Raw genomic sequence first — 19,287 nt, forward strand, 5'->3', positions numbered from 1 at the left:
TGATTTCTGTTTATAAGGCAATGCTGGATCCATTATCCGACAAGCTCCAACGCCATCCGACGGGCTCTACTCAATAATGGGGTTTGTTGGGTTTTGCCGAGGCGCCCGTTGTCTTGCCAGAAAAAAAATAAGCACTGCAAGTAGGGCTGTTCATTCTATGACATGCAATAGAATCTGTGATGGAGGATCCATTAGGAAATGTGAACTGGATGGAGTTACTTAGTCCTCGTATGGGACTGCCGTGCAGAATATGGATGCTACAGAAGCATATACAATGTTGCTTTATGTCCATGGTACTATAAACACCTTCTTACTATTTACTCGGAGTAGAACATACAAACCTTTGATCAAAGCCAGATGCATTACAGCTTAGACCTTAAAAAAATACTAATTCTTTTCCCTTTAAAGAGCCCATTGTGGTAAAAGAGCCCGTCCAAAATCAGAGTGAACTTCCAAAGTGTTGTCATTTGTATGAATGAGATATAAGCGAAATTTACAGTCACTTGTCACATAGAGAAGGTTAGGGTGCCGATCAAACAGCCACTGTATGTCCATAAACTGGCCAAGATCCGTACAAGAAAAGGGCTTCCTTTTCAGCCCTAGCTATAATAAAACTACATTGGTAATCTATAAAATCACCAAATCGAAGGCCGGAATGAGAGAAGTCTGTAACAATGAGTGGGTACTGCGTGAAGTAGTATCCATAAACAGGAATCATCTACAACGAACATTAAAGTTTCCATGCATTTATGAGTGTTTTGTGTCTTCCAATTGCTGCTAACAAGAAAGGTTCACCTCTTATTTATTTTGTGCTTTCTTTGATATTGATGGCTGCATCCCCTTTATGGTCTATCTGGCATATTTTACATCGGCCGTGCCTAGTGGGCAGTTTTGGGTGGAGCTGGGGGCAGCAGACCTGAACCGACTCCAACTTTACTATAAAAATATTATTTACGATGTCACCAGTTTACTAATGTAAATGTATTATTATACAGGAGCCATTAATGAATGACTCCAAATGTGCAAAAATAGAGCAGTGAGGAGTTTGAGTTACCAACCCCAGAACCCTGAGCTCAGTCCCAATCATTTAAATGGGGCTGACTGCAGTATCAGGCATAGCCACTGCAAAATGTACAGAGCTGTGCTTAGTAAACAATGAAAGGGAAGTGAGGCTTTCCAGAACCAAACACTTGCATATCGGCTATTGGTGGCCTACCCTACGAATAGACAATTGGTATCAAAGTCCTGGAAAGACTTCTTCATATGAATTTGGCTAAAAACACTATTTACTATTCACATATCCTATCAGAGTATATAAACGTCATAGAGCCTGATCCCCCATTCGGCATCCACCTTTATGAGCCAGAACAGAGAATGACTGTAGGAGCCATCTTTGTAATACAAGGACAGCCATTCATTTGAATGGTCATCTTGCAATATTACATTTCCTCTGCAGTAGCCGCGGCAGGAGAAATACCTAGCAAAATCAAATGTGCGCTCCATGTACCGCATTCTGAAACGGGTCACTGATGGTAGAACTCCTTTAAATGGTGATTTGGGTAATATGTGAGAGATGGAGCGTGGAAATCACATTCCTCATGAATCTCTAGCTGGCCTTATGGATAGTGTTGGGTCTTCAATTGCTGGGGTCTGCAGGATTTGTCTTCATGGCCACCAGAACATCACAAAAACCCCATTTCTTTCCCCATTCGTTGAATGCAGCACTGTAAATGGTTAGTGAATTCTGTTGACCGCACTTTTGGGGAACTGGCCAAGGGGCATTTGATTTCCTTGCCTCTACTTTCACACCCAAGAATCACCTCTGCTTGTAAATGGAGCAATTTGGATGTTGAGGATTTATTAACAATATAAGGATGTAGCCATTCTTAAACATTTGTTATGTTCGGAGATTCGTTTGGTGCGACGGATGTCAGTAATGAATTTGCGTAGTGTGCTACACTGGTTCATTTAAGAACTGCTACATAAGTACACGTAAACGTTTATTCTGCAACAAAAACTTATCCCCCCCCCCCCCATGTACATTAGTACTTTTTTTCTACTTTTCAGCCCATTGTTCAAGCAGACATTTTCCCAACATAAGCCCTTTTTACACGGGCCGATAGTCAGAGAATCTGGATGATTATTGTTTGGTGTGAATGCAGGCACAGACTGAATGAGCATTCATTCGCTTATATCATTCAGTCAATGCAGGCATAAGAACTGAGCAACGATCAGGCCATGTAAACAGGCAGTCGTTCATCTATGAGCAACTGCCTGTTTACTGTAAATGGAGGCAGGTGGGCTGGAACGTTCCCCAGCCAGCTCCACCTCCATTCAGTCTATGATGACCATTCCTGTATAAAAGCGCAGAAACAATCATCGCTGGGACGATCGGTTGGGCATCTGCACCTGACATGGAAAAGGGCCCTTAGCCCAGGTCTGGGGATCATCTTCCACTGCTTGTGGCTTCAAGGGTGCAGCCTCCTTGCCCTTTTCTTACCAAGTCCCTGTCTTAATTATCTGTGATAATGAAAGTTAGGTCTCATTCATATGGGCGTACGTGCACTAGATCCATAAAATAGACAGCGTTTCAACTGCGTGTGTCAGTTTTTGGAGCGCATTTAACGCATATTGTTTTGCACGCACGCTGCATCCGTATTTGCTGCCTTTTTTACTAACGCAAAAAAAACGAAGAGCAAGAAGGCAAAATTCACGTTACCTTTTTGCACACAGTCGCCTAGCATTATGCACAAAAACCAAAGTAAATATGCATGTAACATGTATATTGGCTGTATATTGTTCAGCACCCATAGACTTGAATGGGCAAAACCTACATACTGCAATTCATTTCAAGTGTGAAAAACGCATGTTTGAATACCCCTATGCAAGTCAATGGGGTTCATGCTGCATGTAAAATGCACCAAAAATACGCCCTTGTGAATGAGCCCTTAGACTCAGGAGTCACCGAGACAGAAAACAAAGTCCCTTGTTTGGTTGATACAGCAAAAATAACAACTTTTCAGCCAATCAGGTTACATCACATGTTGTATCTGTTACACAAGTCAAATGATATTTTGTCTCTGAATTTACGCTTAAAGGGAACCTGTCATCACCAGCTCACCGCTAAAACTAACATCAGTGGCTTGTAGGTATGATAAAAAATCATTTTTTTCCATAAACCCTATATTTTCTTAACAAGCTCACGCACCTCTGCAATTAGGTACCAAGGTTGTAGCCTGCCGTATACAACTGAGGGGAGAAGAGTCATCTGGCCAAGAAGAGTCATGCTAATTTATGTCCTATCAAACTAACTACAGCCCTTTTCTCTTGATACTTAGCTTGTCATATCGCCCGTTACACAATAAACCCCGTCTATCCAGAGAAATGGACGTGGTTTCCTTAGCAGCTCATAAATCAGCGTGACTCTTCTTGGCCAGATGACTCTTCTCTGCTCATTTGCATACAGCAAGCTATAACTTTGGTAACTAATTAAGGAGGTACATAGGCTCGTTAGGAAAAGAGAGGGCATTAGAAGCCATTGATTTTTCATCTCCTACTAGCCAGTGAACGTAGTTTTCGGGGTGAGATGGTAGTGACAGGAGCCATTTAGAGCATTTCAACAAAGCACGCATCATTAATTATTAATACTGTAGACGAATGAGAATAGTGATAAGATAAATATGTATATAACAGAGCCCTTCGCTGCTGTGAACAGTGATATCTATGTATTTTATTTGTAAATGTAGCATATATTTAAGTTAAAAAAAGATAAAAATGTTGAATGCTTAAATACTGTAAATAAACCAAAACATTCAGTATATGCTTGTTTCTTGGAGAGTAGCAATTCCATTTCCCTTCACACATATTGAGGATTCTGTTACACAAATCACATATAATCCAGTTTATTTTGACAAGCAGAAATAATGGGGGAAGTTTCCTAAGCAAACTGTTCTAGATAGATGTATGCCAAAATGTGGTCTACATGGCGTGTACTAGACTTATAATGGGTTTTAGACACTTTTACACCTAAAAAATATAACAAAGAGGAACCAGAAGTAAAAAATTTCATTGTTGTATTGATACTAGTGGTAATATGATGAGATCATGATGCTGCGAGCCATACACAGAGATGGATATGCTCCCATGTATATATGTGTTAGAGTATAAACATATGTAACCCATCTGCAGCAATGGCCAATATCCAACCACCTCTTCCTCTTAATGCATACCACAAAGTTTGAGCAGTTATACCTCTATGCATACAAGCCCTCCAGAGACATAAAACAAGTTGTCCACGCTGCACTAAACTATAGTATCCTTTCTGTCTAGTAGCTGAGTGTTGTAACGTATGAGCCGCCAATACAAGAAGAGAGTTTATAGTAACTTTTCCTGGTTCAATAACTAAGTTGCGAACACTGACAGCTGCCAGAACACATTAGTTGTTTTTCATGGATCTGAGAGATGCTACAAATCTGTATTTTCAATCTATTAAAAGGAATCAATAAATGTTGCTGCTTTTAATGACCAAATTCCCAAGAATGTAGAAGTAATGCCCGGGTCTAATCTACTCACCAGGTGTCCTTGTGGTTGAAGCTTCCGGCTGATGGGAGTAGAGGTTAGTGATGTCAGGGATCTGGGAGTAGATATAGTTTACTGTATCTGCTATAAGAGAGAACAGACAAGGTTAGGTTAGCAGCATTGTGGAGCCCGGCGGCCCAAGCTTAGAGCAGCAGAGAGGAGCGGATCAGCCGGCACAATGTACATGAGAGCATTCTACTGAACCGCGGGATCAGAGGACACAAAGTGCAGATTCATTGCCTTGTGATTGGAGTTCAATAGACTAGCTGAGGCAGGAGGGAACACATCCAGGTCCCTCAAGCTCTGCAACAGGTTCATGGAGTTTTGGGGAATTTCTGGATTTATACAATTAGCAGTAATATGAGCTGTGATACGTTTGGCACAATTAAATGAAGTTGTATACATAAAGTAGAATATAGTATCTGGGGGCCACAATGCTGTAGACCTGGGAACTAAAGCTGCAGAGCCTGCGTAGAAAGTGCTTGCCACACAAATAAAAAGGAAGCCGGACAACATTTTCCTATGGCAGAAATTTGCATAGTAAGGGGGGGTCTCACACGAATGGATTCTAACTGCAGAATCCGCGATGGCCGTCCGTACAGAGGACTAACGGCAAATGCAGTCATTGAAAGACATGCATTTTCGCCTTTTCCTTCACACTCGCGGATACGAATTGCGTATTTCACAAGTGTGAAGAAAAATTGCAGCATGCTCTATTTCACCGAAGACTCTGCGCAGACGGCCTCCATTGAACTCAATGGAGGCCATCCGACCTGCAGCCCATACGCAATTACCAACTCGTATGGGCTGCGGGTAACCACGCCATCGCTAAGTGACAGCGCAGGAAATACAAAGTAATACAGTTCAAGGAGATAAGCAGGGTCACCGGTTGGCCCTACAGTCAGAATCCGCTGCAGGCCTCCCGCATGCGGAATCCAAACCGTTCGTGTGTGTCCAGCCTAATCGCAAGGCTTCCTTCACATGAGCGCATATATGGCACTTTTTTATGGTCGACCGATATACATGAGCATCTAAGGCATTGGTTTCCAATATAGTCGTTCACATGAGCGAATATATGGCACGTAAAAACGTTGCACCGTAAAAAAAATGGAACATACGCGACTGAAATACGGCAGCGGGGAATTTATGGTGAGTAAAAGGACAGTTCTGGAACTATCTTTTGACCAATATATGGCGGTGGCTCCCATACACTCCTATGGGAGCTAGGGGGAAAAAAAGGGGAGGCAGCCTAACGCTGCAAAAAGCTCACAGGTGCCTCTATTTAGGCATTTGAAGGCATCCTGAGGATTTATGCCGAGCGACGGTTTTCCGGCGTGCAACGTATTTTTTCGCTAAAAAATGTTGCTCATGGTCGTGTGAATGGATGAGAAAACTCTAATTATCTCTGGCCGTGATCGTGGAAAATCGGCCATCTATGCAAATTTACGGCGCGAGTCACAGAACGTAAAACCACATACGGTCGTGTAAAAGAGCCCTGAATTTGTTGAAAAAGTACTTTAGAATCAAAGTTTCGTATAACTCAATTCTTATATTCTTCTTCTAGGGATCGAAGTCTCTGGCTGGTTGCATCAGAGTACTGAAGCGTCAGACTCCGCAGGTCATCATAAGAGGATATTAATGTTCATTTGTTGGTTCTACATAATACTGCTTAGAAGCCCAATAGCTTCCCAGCCGCCTGAAAGCTTCCAGCCCCGATGACTCCACGAATCTGTTAGCATGGAGTTATTAAATGCATTTAATACATATACCCATATACTTAGGAGAGTCATTTTCTATTAGATTAAGGCCACAAATAGCACAACATAATCACATTCCGCCCGTCGTCTTATATTTAGAATTAGATCATTTGGGTTATCAGGAAAATCAAAGAAACGCAGACGTTACGTTATTTATTGTGCAGACGTGTCATGTGAGCGCCGTCACACAATGGAAACACCGTGGCAGCGGCTTCAGTATTTCTTCGTTAGGGTCTATTTGTCTCTATCAATAAGTGTTATTATTACTAATGACATTAATATTACTCAACTAATAGGATTATGAGCCAACTCTGAAAACTGGGCAGCAAACCAACCATGTGCTTCTCTGAGTGGCCAGAATAGAAATGCAGTCTTAATTGTTCTTTTTCAAGAAACAGGAAAACAACAATACAATACAATATTTTTGCTTCCCGTAATACATTTTCCTACAAACATCATATACGCCTGGGTTGGACTGCTAGTGATGCACAGTATCCCAAAGAGGCATTCCCACCTTAGATAGTTATGGTCCATCCACAGTGATGTGGGCCCTACCATTGGCACCTATACTTATCTCATGAGCGAGGGTGGTGTGATGGCCATTCTCTTCTATGGGAGTCATAGAAGCAGCAGAACACGGGAATTTACTCTATGGATGCCAGACGTGGGACCCGCATCTATCAGACAGTTATGGCATATGCTAGAAATGTCTAAAAGGTGTCTCAGATGGGCAGAATTATTCTGCATTCTGCACCCAGATTCCACCCGTCTCCATGTGGAGGCAGAATTGAAATGGCTTAAATTAGCCTGCAATGCCGCATCAAAACCCACAATCAAACATGCGGAATTAGCTGCGGATTTGGGTTCAGAATGCAGAATAATTCTGCCCCATATGAAAACACCCTAAAATTGGAATACCTCCTTAAAGAGAGTCAGTGATGACCTATCAGAACTGCTGACCGTAGTATATCCTGGGGGTGACAGGGAGAGCAATGGAAACACCCCTCAGATGATGGGCATGCAGGTTGCCTGACCGAGAGATACAAGTTTTATTCCTCAAGAGATCTCTCCCCCCTGACTCCTACACAAAGTGCCCCCCCGACTCCTACACAAAGTGCCCCCCCGCCGACTCCTACACAGAGTGCCCCCCCCCACCGACCCCTACACAGAGTGCCCCCCCCACCGACTCCTACACCGAGTGCCCCCCCCCCGACTCCTACACCGAGTGCCCCCCCCGACTCCTACACCGAGTGCCCCCCCCGACTCCTACACCGAGTGCATGCCCGACTCCTACACCGAGTGCCCCCCCCGACTCCTACACCGAGTGCCCCCCCCGACTCCTACACCGAGTGCCCCCCCCGACTCCTACACCGAGTGCCCCCCCCGACTCCTACACCGAGTGCCCCCCCCGACTCCTACACCGAGTGCCCCCCCGACTCCTACACCGAGTGCCCCCCCGACTCCTACACCGAGTGCCCCCCCGACTCCTACACCGAGTGCCCCCCCGACTCCTACACCGAGTGCCCCCCCCGACTCCTACACCGAGTGCCCCCCCCGACTCCTACACCGAGTGCCCCCCCCCGACTCCTACACCGAGTGCCCCCCCCGACTCCTGCACCGAGTGCCCCCCCGACTCCTACACCGGGTGCCCCCCCCCGACTCCTACACCGGGTGCCCCCCCCCGACTCCTACACCGAGTGCCCCCCCCGACTCCTACACCGAGTGCCCCCCCCCGACTCCTACACCGAGTGCCCCCCCGACTCCTACACCGAGTGCCCCCCGACTCCTACACCGAGTGCCCCCCCCCCCGACTCCTACACCGAGTGCCCCCCCCTCTCCTCCCCTCTGCTCTGACTGACGGCTCTATCATCCAATCAGAAGATTGCTAGACCGTCACCAAGAGCAGAAGGGAGGAGCTGGGGAATATTCTGTGAGCCCGCAGCACTACACATGAGGAGCCCACCTTACGTCTATGGCCCCTTGGGAATAAAACGTCTACTTCCCTGTCATGCACGCTGTATGGCCGCCCCCCTCAGTATGCTTACACTACTCCATCAGTGACCTAAATGATGCTGTCAGCAGTTCTGAAAGTTCAAAACTGCTGACAGACTCCTTTTATGTCACACAATGCCAGTCTGGCAACAGAAGTGATGTAGTAGAAATAAGTGTAAATGTATCATTGTGACACTTCATCGCACAACATTTAAAGTTCATTTCCTCCAAAGTGCAAGTCACAAAGGAAAAGGAAAAATTGAAGGAGTCCAACCAGCCCACAGTGTGAATCACCGGACTCGGGTCTGTAACACCTGCTGGTACCCACAATGCATGAAACAGGAGTATCTTACCTTTATCCTGGTTTGACAAGCTCTGCAAGAAGAGAAGAAACTATTTCAGAACTTTTCAGAAACTCTGATTATTTTATACGCTTTTCCAGTTAGAAGTGGAAAGAAAAGACAATAATTGATTAAGATCATTATAAGTCTCTGATCACACTTCAGCTCTTTTCCGTCAGGTTTTTGTAACTTCAACGGCCAGCATGCTGCGCTATCAAGAAGACTGACGGACCCATTTAAGCCTGGGGTACATGGAGACCTTTTGCAGCATGACTCCAATCTTAACTATGTCCGGGGGTACTGGACGTTACTGAGGGTACTCCACTGCACAGCAGCAGTCCGGGGAATACTGGGCGTTACTGAGGGTACTCCAGTGCACTGCAGCTGTCCGGGGGTGCTGGGCGTTACTGAGGGTACTCCAGTGCACTGCAGCTGTCCGGGGGTGCTGGGCGTTAATGAGGGTACTCCAGTGCACTGCAGCTGTCCGGGGGTGCTGGGCATTAATGAGGGTACTCCAGTGCACTGCAGCTGTCCGGGGGTGCTGGGCGTTACTGAGGGTACTACGGCGCACTGCAGCCGTCCGGGGGTACTGGGCGTTACTGAGGGTACTCCGGGGCACAGCAGCACTCCGGGGGGTACTGGGCATTACTGAGGGTACTCCGGTGCACAGCAGCACTCCGGGGGGTACTGGGCGTTACTGAGGGTACTCCGGTGCACAGCAGCACTCCGGGGGGTACTGGGCATTACCTAGGGTACTCCGGTGCACAGCAGCAGTCCAGGGGGTACTGGGCGTTACTGAGGGTACTTCAGTTCACTGCAGCCGTCCGGGGGTACTGGGCGTTACTGAGGGTACTCCGGTGCACAGCAGCAGTCCGGGGGGTACTGGACATTACTGAGGGTACTCCGGTGCACAGCAGCAGTCCGTGGGCTACTGGGCGTTACTGAGGGTACTCCAGTGCACTGCAGCTGTTCAGGGGTACTGGGCTTTACTGAGGGTACTCCGGTGCACAGCAGCACTTCGGGGGTACTGGGCTTTACTGAGGGTACTCCGATGCACAGCAGCACTCCGGGGGGTACTGGGCTTTACTGAGGGTACTCCGGTGCACAGCAGCTGTCGTCATTCAATAGTTAAAACTGGAAAGTGGCTCCAAAAAGTCTCCATGTCACAAATCCTGTGTAAGCTATTATATCAGTACGAATAGAACCCTAAGGCCACTCTCACACGTGCCTTTAGTTAAACGCAGCTCAAAACTAGGGCATTTTACCGCAATTTCGCGCTGCATTTTAAATTGCATGGTACAGGGCTTGACAACACTTTTTAACGCACCCCATCATTGTGATTGGAGCATTAAAAAACGCGAAAACGCATAAAAATAAGACAGACATAATAATGCTGTGGAACTACGCCATTTTGATAGCTCCTGCGCATCATTTTATTTTTGTGATTCAATTCCATACTGGAACAGAAGAAGGAAAATGTGAGCCGAGCCTCGACGTAGTTCCTCCCATCGCAGTGAGACGTCTATCAGATGTATTTGTACAGGTTTTATTTGACAAAAGGAAGTTTGTTTCTTTAAATGAAAACTTTTTGTACTACAGATATTTAATCACAAAGTTCTTGGAGGCCGCAGGAGCCGTCAGAAAAGGAGGATTTTGTTTACCTTTTGCAAATCTACAAATGATATTTCCGTCTCTTTGAGTTTCTCCCTCAGTATTTGCTCTTTGGCGGATATTAGGGATTCTTCACTTTCTAGTTGCCCAATGTCCTTCTCCAATCTGTAAAACACAAGTGAAGTAATATCCATATTATTACAATAAAGTCACTGCAGTAGATGGGATGATTGTAAATAAGGTACAGACAAGAGAGACAAAAGATCAGTATGGGCAAAGACGTCAGGGTACAGACAAGCGATTACCAGCAACCATTGGTCCGTGTAAACACAACACCCAACAGCGTATTGAGCGAGAAGTCGCTCGGTAGTTGCTAGTCGTGCCATTACAGCTCACTGAAATGGAACAACTAGTAAGAGACTTCTCACTCAGTATAAACAGACAAGTAATTATTAGGAAATTATAGTACCAGTATTTCTGGTGGCGCAATGTGCTACACAGCTGTGCTACATGGTAAATCACTCACATACACACACACACAGCTGTGCTACATGGTACATCACACACACACAGCTGTGCTACATACATTGTTCATTCCATACAAAGGGTATCAATAGCAGCACAGCAGTGGAGATGAAGGATCTGTGATGACTTCACCGTCATGCTCCGCCCCTGATCACATGATGGCGATGCTAAACCTTAGTGAATGACTTACATGCTCCACCCCTTATCACATGATGGTGACGTCATCAAAGGTCCTGCATCCTTGTGCAGATTACATGTGGACTGCAAACCCCCTTCGGCCTTAGTTTCTATGGAATACTGTGAACACCTAGCCGGACAGCAGCTGTGTGTGTACAGGACCCATGATGATGTCACAGTCATGTGATCAAGGGCAGAGCATGTAATTCCCTCACTGGGGATGAAGGACCCTTGATGAGATCAACCTCATGTGATCAGAGGTAAAGCATGTAAGTCACTCACAAACCCACTCACTCACAGATGGACAGGTCGTCGTTAGTAGTTTGACAGTTGTTCATCTAATAATGACTGCCTGTTTGCAGTGAATGGAGGTGGGTGGCAGGAAAAGATCTCCAGCGAGCTCAGCCTCCATTCACTGAACGACTATCAGCCCTGTGTAAAAGCACAGGAGTGACCGTTCTCCAGTCCAAAACCACACTTACACAAGACTACTTATTAAATAATTAATTTAGTAATGAATTCTCATTGAATAGTTAAGTAGGACTGGAAATAGACACGTAAGGATTCAAAACTGCAGTGGTTGGAAAAACATCAATGACCTTCGATATGAAAATGCCATCTACACTCATCGCTAAAAGTCAGCAAGTTCTAAAGACTCCTAAGTGTTGATGGTGAAAACAGAAGTATTCTGTTTTCTCTCTCTGTTCTAAGTTTGAAATGTTTGTAGGTCTATCAGCAAAAATACAGCAAATGACCCAACAAAGTCAAACCAATTCTTTTCTGAACCCATAACGAAAATATATGTTATGGGTGACTGTCAGTTTTCATCATCATGACCTCCCAAACACTGCCAATGGCACTGCAGGATAAGTGACAGACGATGGCTACATGAGAGAACTCCAAGCCAACATGATGGCAGCACTATACGGGAAGTGTTCTCCGTTCATATGGCCGTATGCGTACAAAGCTGTGGGTCTTCTACAGCGGTTTACACATTACAGCCCATACGCAAAGAGCCGACAGAGACCGCGTATGGGCTGCGCATGCCCACGAATGTATCTGTTGGCCCCAGACCATGGGATGTTAGTCAAAAACTCAAGACAGCGTGCGAATGGACTTGTTCATATTTGAGGGAGAAAAAAAAATCTTCAGGTCAACATAGTAATAACCGCAGCAATTGAAAAGGTTAAACAATCCACAAGGTCCACACTGGAATATTCCTCCTGACTTGTAGAGTCGTTGGTCAGCTTTTTCGCTTTCGAAAATCTGTTTAGTTTTCCCTAAATGACTTTTCCTTCGTCATAAGATAAGTTTGTTTCCCTTTAAAGTAGTCAGATTGGCCCATTAGTCAAAGTCTTGTAGTGATAAGTGGATGAAGCAGTTTCCCAGAAAAAGCAATTAATGATGTCATTAAAGATGACGTCTGTGTAATCTACATTGGGAGTCTCCACACAGGGTGGGCATTACTGCGGAAACTCATCATGTTTGATGGAAACCATTATGTAATGAAAGGCCGGTGGGTTTTCCTTCCACTTTAGAGAACAATCTCCGTCCACATATCCTTACTACTTGCATTGTACAACACCCATATCATTCATGTCATATGAAAACATAACATTTCCCTTCCTAATATAACTGTTATCTCAGCAGCTAGCACTGTTTTTTAGCTGGTTCTGTACTTTGGAACCAAAAGGAAAGTTTTTCTCACTTCGGGAAGATAAATGAGAACGAATTTGAATTATGTGAACAACAGAGAAGAGAGAGACATCCTACACTTACAGAAGGGGCATATTACAGATTATTACACTATGCACTTATAAAAGGTATACACATCCAGCATGGCATGCAGTCTTGGGGGCAACTGGCCTAAATTATATTGGACTAAATTCATCAAAGTTCCAAATTGAAATATTTCTAGGCCTGATGGGTTCTGTTACTAAATGCCCCCATATATCATCAATGAACAACAGATGATGTGGGGGAAGGTTGAGTGGCCCCCATAAAAGTGTCATCTGGCCCCAACGTTACGGATACGATTCGGATACGATTCGGATCACTAAACTCTAATGTATTGAAGAACCTTTAACCCTTTGCAATCCAATTTTGGATTCAGGGTTTCCAAGGGGGCTTTCTCTTTCTGTCATTATACAATGGCGCCATCTGCGGGCTAGAGCCAATACTGCGGTATGGGACATGCTGGAGCGGCCCCCCGACAACAGAGCAGCCAGTAATTTACAGTAAGAATATCCTGCCAGACGTCTTCCGACATCAGAGCTGCGCAGCCTTCAAGTAGAATGTCTTTAGACGTCAGACAGTGGATTGGAAAGGGTTAAGGGGTATTCTGGAGACTGAGCAAAATTAGTAAAATTTCCTTAGCAGTTCCACTTATTACCTAAACATTCATCTAAATCATCACACTGCATTCCAGTGTCTTTTTTTGCTGACCTGCGCCGCTGCTGGTTTCTATCAGCATCAGATTTCTACATTGAGCATGCCTGACCAGTAAAACAGTGAAGCATGCGGGTCGTAACCACTGGATACCAATGGAGAACTAAGTCTGGGATTGGGGGGGGGAGTGGGGACCACTGGAAAAGCTACATCTCTGCAGCTTTGTAAAACAAGTTCTAACATTATATTGCAAATTTACAGGTTCATCACCTTATGAAGCTTATAAAACTTTCACTTTGAATCACTGGAATTCGCCTTCAACTTCGAATTCTACTTTCCCAAAGACCACAATCAGTGACCAATGGAGCAATAAAATTGGCCTACAGGGCCGGTACCTATGGGAGATGTGTACTACAGGTTCAGTGATTTGTGGAGTGGTAGTTTTACCAAAATCTTATGAACCCATTAAAGTACCGCTCAAGGTGTACTCTCTTGCTGTTCAATTAGACATCAGCGTAGAGTGAGGTGGTTGCACGCTGGGCGATTGTGATGGCGACCATACAATGCTGAGCGAATATTGGGCATTATTTATCAAAACTTTGTAAAAGAGAAACTTGTCCTTGTTGTCTGTAGCAACCAATCACAGAACAGCTTTCACTTTAAGTCAGCAGTTTTAGAAATGAAAGCTGAGCTCTGATTGGTTGCGAGAGGCAACAAAGACACTTTCTTATAGACAGCTTTGATAAATGAGGCCCATTGTGCTTCGGTTTTAATCGAACTGATAGGACCTGTGTGCAACACTCACATAGAGCAGTAAAGACGACTGTACCGCCCAGCAGGGGTGTAGCTGAAGGCTCATGGGCCCGGGGGCAAAAGTTTATCTTGGGGCCCTCTAACGTCTCTTAACTCCTTAACACAGAGGCGTAACTTAAAGCTTCTGGGCCCCAATGCAAAACCTGTAACAGGGCCCCCAACTATAATGCTTTATTCATAGTACTGGGCTCTCTATGTGGAGAGGAGAGGCTTTATGGGCCCCTTAAGGCTCCTGGGCCCGGGTGCAACAGCATCCTCTGCATTCCCTATAGTTATGCCAGTGCCGCCCAGCATGCAGCGGCCTCTCTCCACGCACAATGTCAGTTTGGGAAGGAGTATATACCTGAAAGGATACCTAAGGGTGAGTTCACATATCTACCACAAAATCCACACGCTGAGGATTCCAGGCAGATTTCAGTCCTACAACATGGAAAGGGTTAAATCTGCAAAGAAAATCCTCAAAATAAATTTACGGCTGTGGATTTTAAAATTTGTACCACGTCAAATTCTGCGTTGGAAAAAGTCCACAGTATGTGGATGAGATTTGTGAAACGTCACTGACCCGCCTGGTACTGTAATGGAGCATACGCTACCTACCGTGTTTCCCCGAAAATAAGACACCCCCTGAAATTTGCAGAAGTCCCAAATATAAGGCACCCCCAATAGTAAGGCATAGTAAAGTGTGCAGGCAAGTCAAGAGGCCTGTCCCCTGCTGCCATCCCCGTTGTCTCCTACCTCCAGATGTATAGGTAGATCTGCAGACAGTCTGCTGTTATCCTGTCCCTGCTGTGCTGTACGAGTGTGCTGTTGTGAGCTCCCCTTGCTGGCTGGAAAAGTCCATACTGTACGTTCTGTTCCTGCTGTGCATGTCTGCTGTGATGAGCTCCCCCTGGTGGCCGGAAGCTGCAATACCATCCCTGCTTACAAGTGGTACAGGAACTTCTGTCTGCAGACAGGTACGTTACTTTACAGCCCTTTTTTTTATGGCTCTGTGTGCGAGTCAGGCAACCTGTGTGATTCTTAAGGCTGGGTTCTCACAGAGCATATTTCCAGCGGAAATCTCGCAGTTTGGCCACAGCGATAAACAGCGAGCTTTCCGCCGGGAAAGCGCTGCTTCAAAACCCATGGCATTCAGCCGCTTGTTTTGAAGCGACCTGCCTGCACGTTTCAGTTTCTGTGGCCGGTGAATCCGCACCACAACACCGGCTTCTCCCAGCTTTGCCGTCCCATGTGGACGAGATTTCTGAGAAATTTCGTCCACAAAGCTGGCCAATTGAGGGATTGGCGGCCACAGATGGATTTGGCGCGGCGAAATAAGACACCCCCTGAAAATAAGACGTAGCGCATATTTGGGAGCAAAAATTAATATAAGACGCGTCTTATTTTCGGGGAAACAGGGTAGAACTGCAGCAATGCTGTCCCATGAGGCCTCAGGCTGGCTTCACACGGGTGCAAGCATATTTGCACGCGCCTGAGATGAACAATGCTTTTTTGCACACGCATCAGCATATTTTACGGGGGGGGGGGGAGGGTTGGGGAGGTTTGCACCATAGCACATGCAACACCTCAACTGCCCCTCTTTCCATGCCTGTGAAGTTGGGTAGTATGCAATAAGAAAGAAAAAAAAACTAGAAAAAACATGCATTTTAGGCCCCTGTCCACGGCCTAGCAAGATTCCGCCGCGGGGGAAGAGCGGTCAGGTCTCTGCACGGAGTCTGACAGATAGGCTCACCACGGAGAATCGTGTCATGCCGTGATTTGAATCCCACATGTGGGGAATCTCTATGATTCTCTGCTCGTGGGCGTCGGGGCTGCGCTTTCTAAAGCAACGCTATGGAAAGCGTTCACTGCGTTACCCGAGGCCGGATTATCGCCGCAGATAACGCAATGAACTTTCGCCTGTAGACAGGAGCCCTTAAGAGAAAAAAAACATCCCGAAAGGGTTTATAAACACATAACATTCTAACAGCACCGCAAAACCTGTTAGGAACTTAATAGTGAAACACAAGAACACGCAGAAGCTGCCTCGCTCTATCAGAAGTGGAGGGATGTGTCACTCTTATGGTCCTAAGGGACAGATTCAAGGTCAGCGTCAATGACTCTGGGAAAATGAGCCTAATCAGGAAGCCTGGTGCATTGTGGGATTTCTAGTATCCACCCTCGCTGGCTTCCTGTTATTGTTTAAGGTAATATCCACAAGTGTGTGGCTATATGGCAGAACCTCCAGCTCTGGCCTCCTCATCTGTCACTGCCAAGTAAGACATCCCGAGGCGGCAGTTCCAGTGGATTCCAGTCTTTAACACCTTAAGGATGTGGCCCTTTTTTCCCCATTTTCGTTTTTTCCTCCCACCTTTTCAAAATATCATTACTCCTTTATTTATCCATCGACGTCGCTGTATGAGGGCTTGTTTTTTGCGGGACGAGTTGAACTTTTCAATGGTGCTATTTAATGTACCATATAATGTACTGAAAAAACATTAAAAAAATTCTAAGTGGAGTGAAAGGGAAAATACAACAATGAAATTCCTCCATCTTTTAGTGCGTTTGTTTCTACGGAGCACAAACTGCAACAAAACTGACATGATAACTTTATTCTATGGGGCAGTGCGATTACTAAGATACCAAACGAATAGTTTTTATTTTTTGCCGTACTACTTTTAGTTTTTTCAAAGATATTTAATTTTTTTAAATTAGTTTTTCCCGCCATCTTCTGCGCACAATAACTTTTTTTATTTTTCTGTCAACGTAGTTGTGCGGGGGCTCATTTTTGGCGGGACGTTCAGTGGTTTGCATTGGTACAATTTCTGGTACCAATACACATGATGTTTTGATCGCCTTTTATTGCATTTTTTCTTGGAAACAGGGTGACACATTTCTGGCGTTCTTTATTTTTCTTTCTGACGCCATTCACCGTGCGGGGTAAATACTGCGATACTTTGATAGATCGGACTTTTACAGACACAGCGATACCAAATATGTATTTTGGTTTTATTATTTAGTTTTATTATAAATATGGCAAAAGTTGTTTGTTTTTTTTTCTTACTTTTTCTTACGTTTCTTTAAATAATAAATTATTTTAACTTTTTTCTAGTCCCCAGAGGGGACAACAACTTGTGATGCTTTGATCGCTCCTGCAGTATGATGTAATGCCATAGTATTACATCATACTGCGATCAGGCAGTCATTCTATCAAGCCACACTACGGGGATGGCTTGATAGGTATCTTGCCTAGAAAGCTCTGGTGCCTTTCAGAAGGCCCTCAGCTGCAATGACACTCGCACGGATGCCTGCGATCTCATCATGGGGGACGTACACAACCCCCAAACATTGTTCGGGGAATTCAAATGCCGCTGTCAGAATTGAAATGTATGCCCTGCAGCGCTAAGAGGTTAACGATCGCTGTAGGAGCGGTGGGAATGATTGAACAAATGCTGTTTAAACCGAACTATTAGTGAACGATGATTTATTTGCCTGCATAGAATGAACGCTGATTGAAAAGTGAGCGATTGTTGTTCGGGTGTTGGCGGCGTTTAGACCGAATATCATTCATCTTTGCTGTTTGAACGATTTTTTGAATGATAATCGTCCCGTCTAATAGTGCCTTGGCACCGCGGGGGCGTGGCTGTTTCAGCGGCTCTCGCTTCCATTTTTCAGTGGCTAACAGGAGAGATTCAATGATGTTCCAATAGTTCTGCAAACCATTTTGGCAAAGCCAGAAAAGCTGCACCAAAACAGCACAGTCTGCACACAGCCCGAGTATCGCGTACTTCAGTCCTATATAAAGTCTTCCAATGACTTACACACGCTCCTAGAGGACTTGTTCTGTAGCTCATTGCCAAGCTCAAACACATGCTGGAAATGGAATCTGCTTCCAGCTGTCCGGGCCGATATCACATGAAGTGGGGCGAGTTTAAAGAATGACAAAAACTTTGCCTGCCCCTTTCCTTCTCCTTTGCCGACAGCTGAAAGTTCATTTACTTTGTGGTGTACAGGATGTGCAACCAGTATTCATGGGGACACATCGCTTCCCGGTTCTCCACCATGAATCACATTACTGGAGGTGGTCAGTAAGACACAGCAGGCATACTATAAAAGGACAGAGCGACTAATTCTTGTGGGTTCCATGGAAAACAAGATAGGAGTTTATGTGGGATTTGTCTTGGACGTCTTAGTTGTTTCTCATCAGGGAACATGAATGTAGGAAGAGTTCTTCTATTACTTCCTTTTATAGTTTTAGGAACTTTGCTAAATGAAAAACAAAACATAATTGTCATTTTTTTTTAAACAAAATTACAAACGGATTCTATTGGCTTAACCTTTTCATTGCCATGGGTTTTTGGACATTTTGCACCTGCAATAGCCACGACAATTTTTACCTTTTTGACCTGTATGAATAAAACCTACATATACTAAGCCTCCACACACATATTTTATCAAGTAGACACCTGGCATATTGCCAAAATGTTAAGTCCCACTTTATACACACATACACCTTCATGCAATTTTGTGCAAAAAAAATCTGTACTTTATTAATTTATTTTATTAAAAGCACTTAAAATTAATATTAGAGGCTGTGATGCAGAAAATTAGGTGCATGATAGCTCATAAAAATAAAAGTTCAACATGTGCAGAATTCATATATATCACTTAAGGCACATTGGTCAAAAACGCTATCTTTTTTCCTTAGGGAGAGCACTTAGATGGTGAGTGAGGAGACTCAGATGGCCATGCACGCCATTAAGGCTCATTTACACACACAGATCTTTCAAAAGATTAGCGAACGTTTTGCATAAAGTACTAATAGGCACTAATTGCTATTAATACTTTATTAGCTTCATTTGCATGCAAATGAGCTACTGGGCGCTGTAAGGCTGGGTTCACACGGGACGGAATTGCAGCAAAATTTCTGTGTGGCAATTCCGCCCGCAGCTCCTAATCCAGGGAATAGTTAGCCATGTGGATGAGATTTTGCAAAAATCTTATCCACACATGGCGGCCAATCTATTGCAGCAGAGCCAGGCAGAAACGGACATGCAGTGTGGAATTCAATTCCGCGGCATGTCAATTCTTTTTTTGCTGCGGGTTTCGAAGCTGCGGCTCTCCCG

General features: G+C 44.9%; 1 protein-coding gene across 3 annotated transcripts in view; it reads right to left on the reverse strand.

Moving 5' to 3' along the window:
• PALM2AKAP2 (PALM2 and AKAP2 fusion) overlaps window positions 1–19,287 on the reverse strand; it is a 251,641-nt gene that overhangs the window by 144,837 nt on the left and 87,517 nt on the right. For all 3 annotated transcript variants that reach the window (XM_066604444.1, XM_066604443.1, XM_066604442.1), the window contains exons 4-6: window positions 10,330–10,444; window positions 8,681–8,702; window positions 4,573–4,662 (exon numbers count right to left, since the gene is read on the reverse strand). In XM_066604444.1, the coding sequence (XP_066460541.1) occupies window positions 4,573–4,662; window positions 8,681–8,702; window positions 10,330–10,444 (227 nt within the window). The remainder of the gene's footprint in view (window positions 1–4,572; window positions 4,663–8,680; window positions 8,703–10,329; window positions 10,445–19,287) is intronic.

The sequence above is a fragment of the Eleutherodactylus coqui genome, chromosome 5 (genome assembly GCF_035609145.1).
Source record: "Eleutherodactylus coqui strain aEleCoq1 chromosome 5, aEleCoq1.hap1, whole genome shotgun sequence".
In the NCBI taxonomy this organism is placed as follows: domain Eukaryota; kingdom Metazoa; phylum Chordata; class Amphibia; order Anura; family Eleutherodactylidae; genus Eleutherodactylus; species Eleutherodactylus coqui.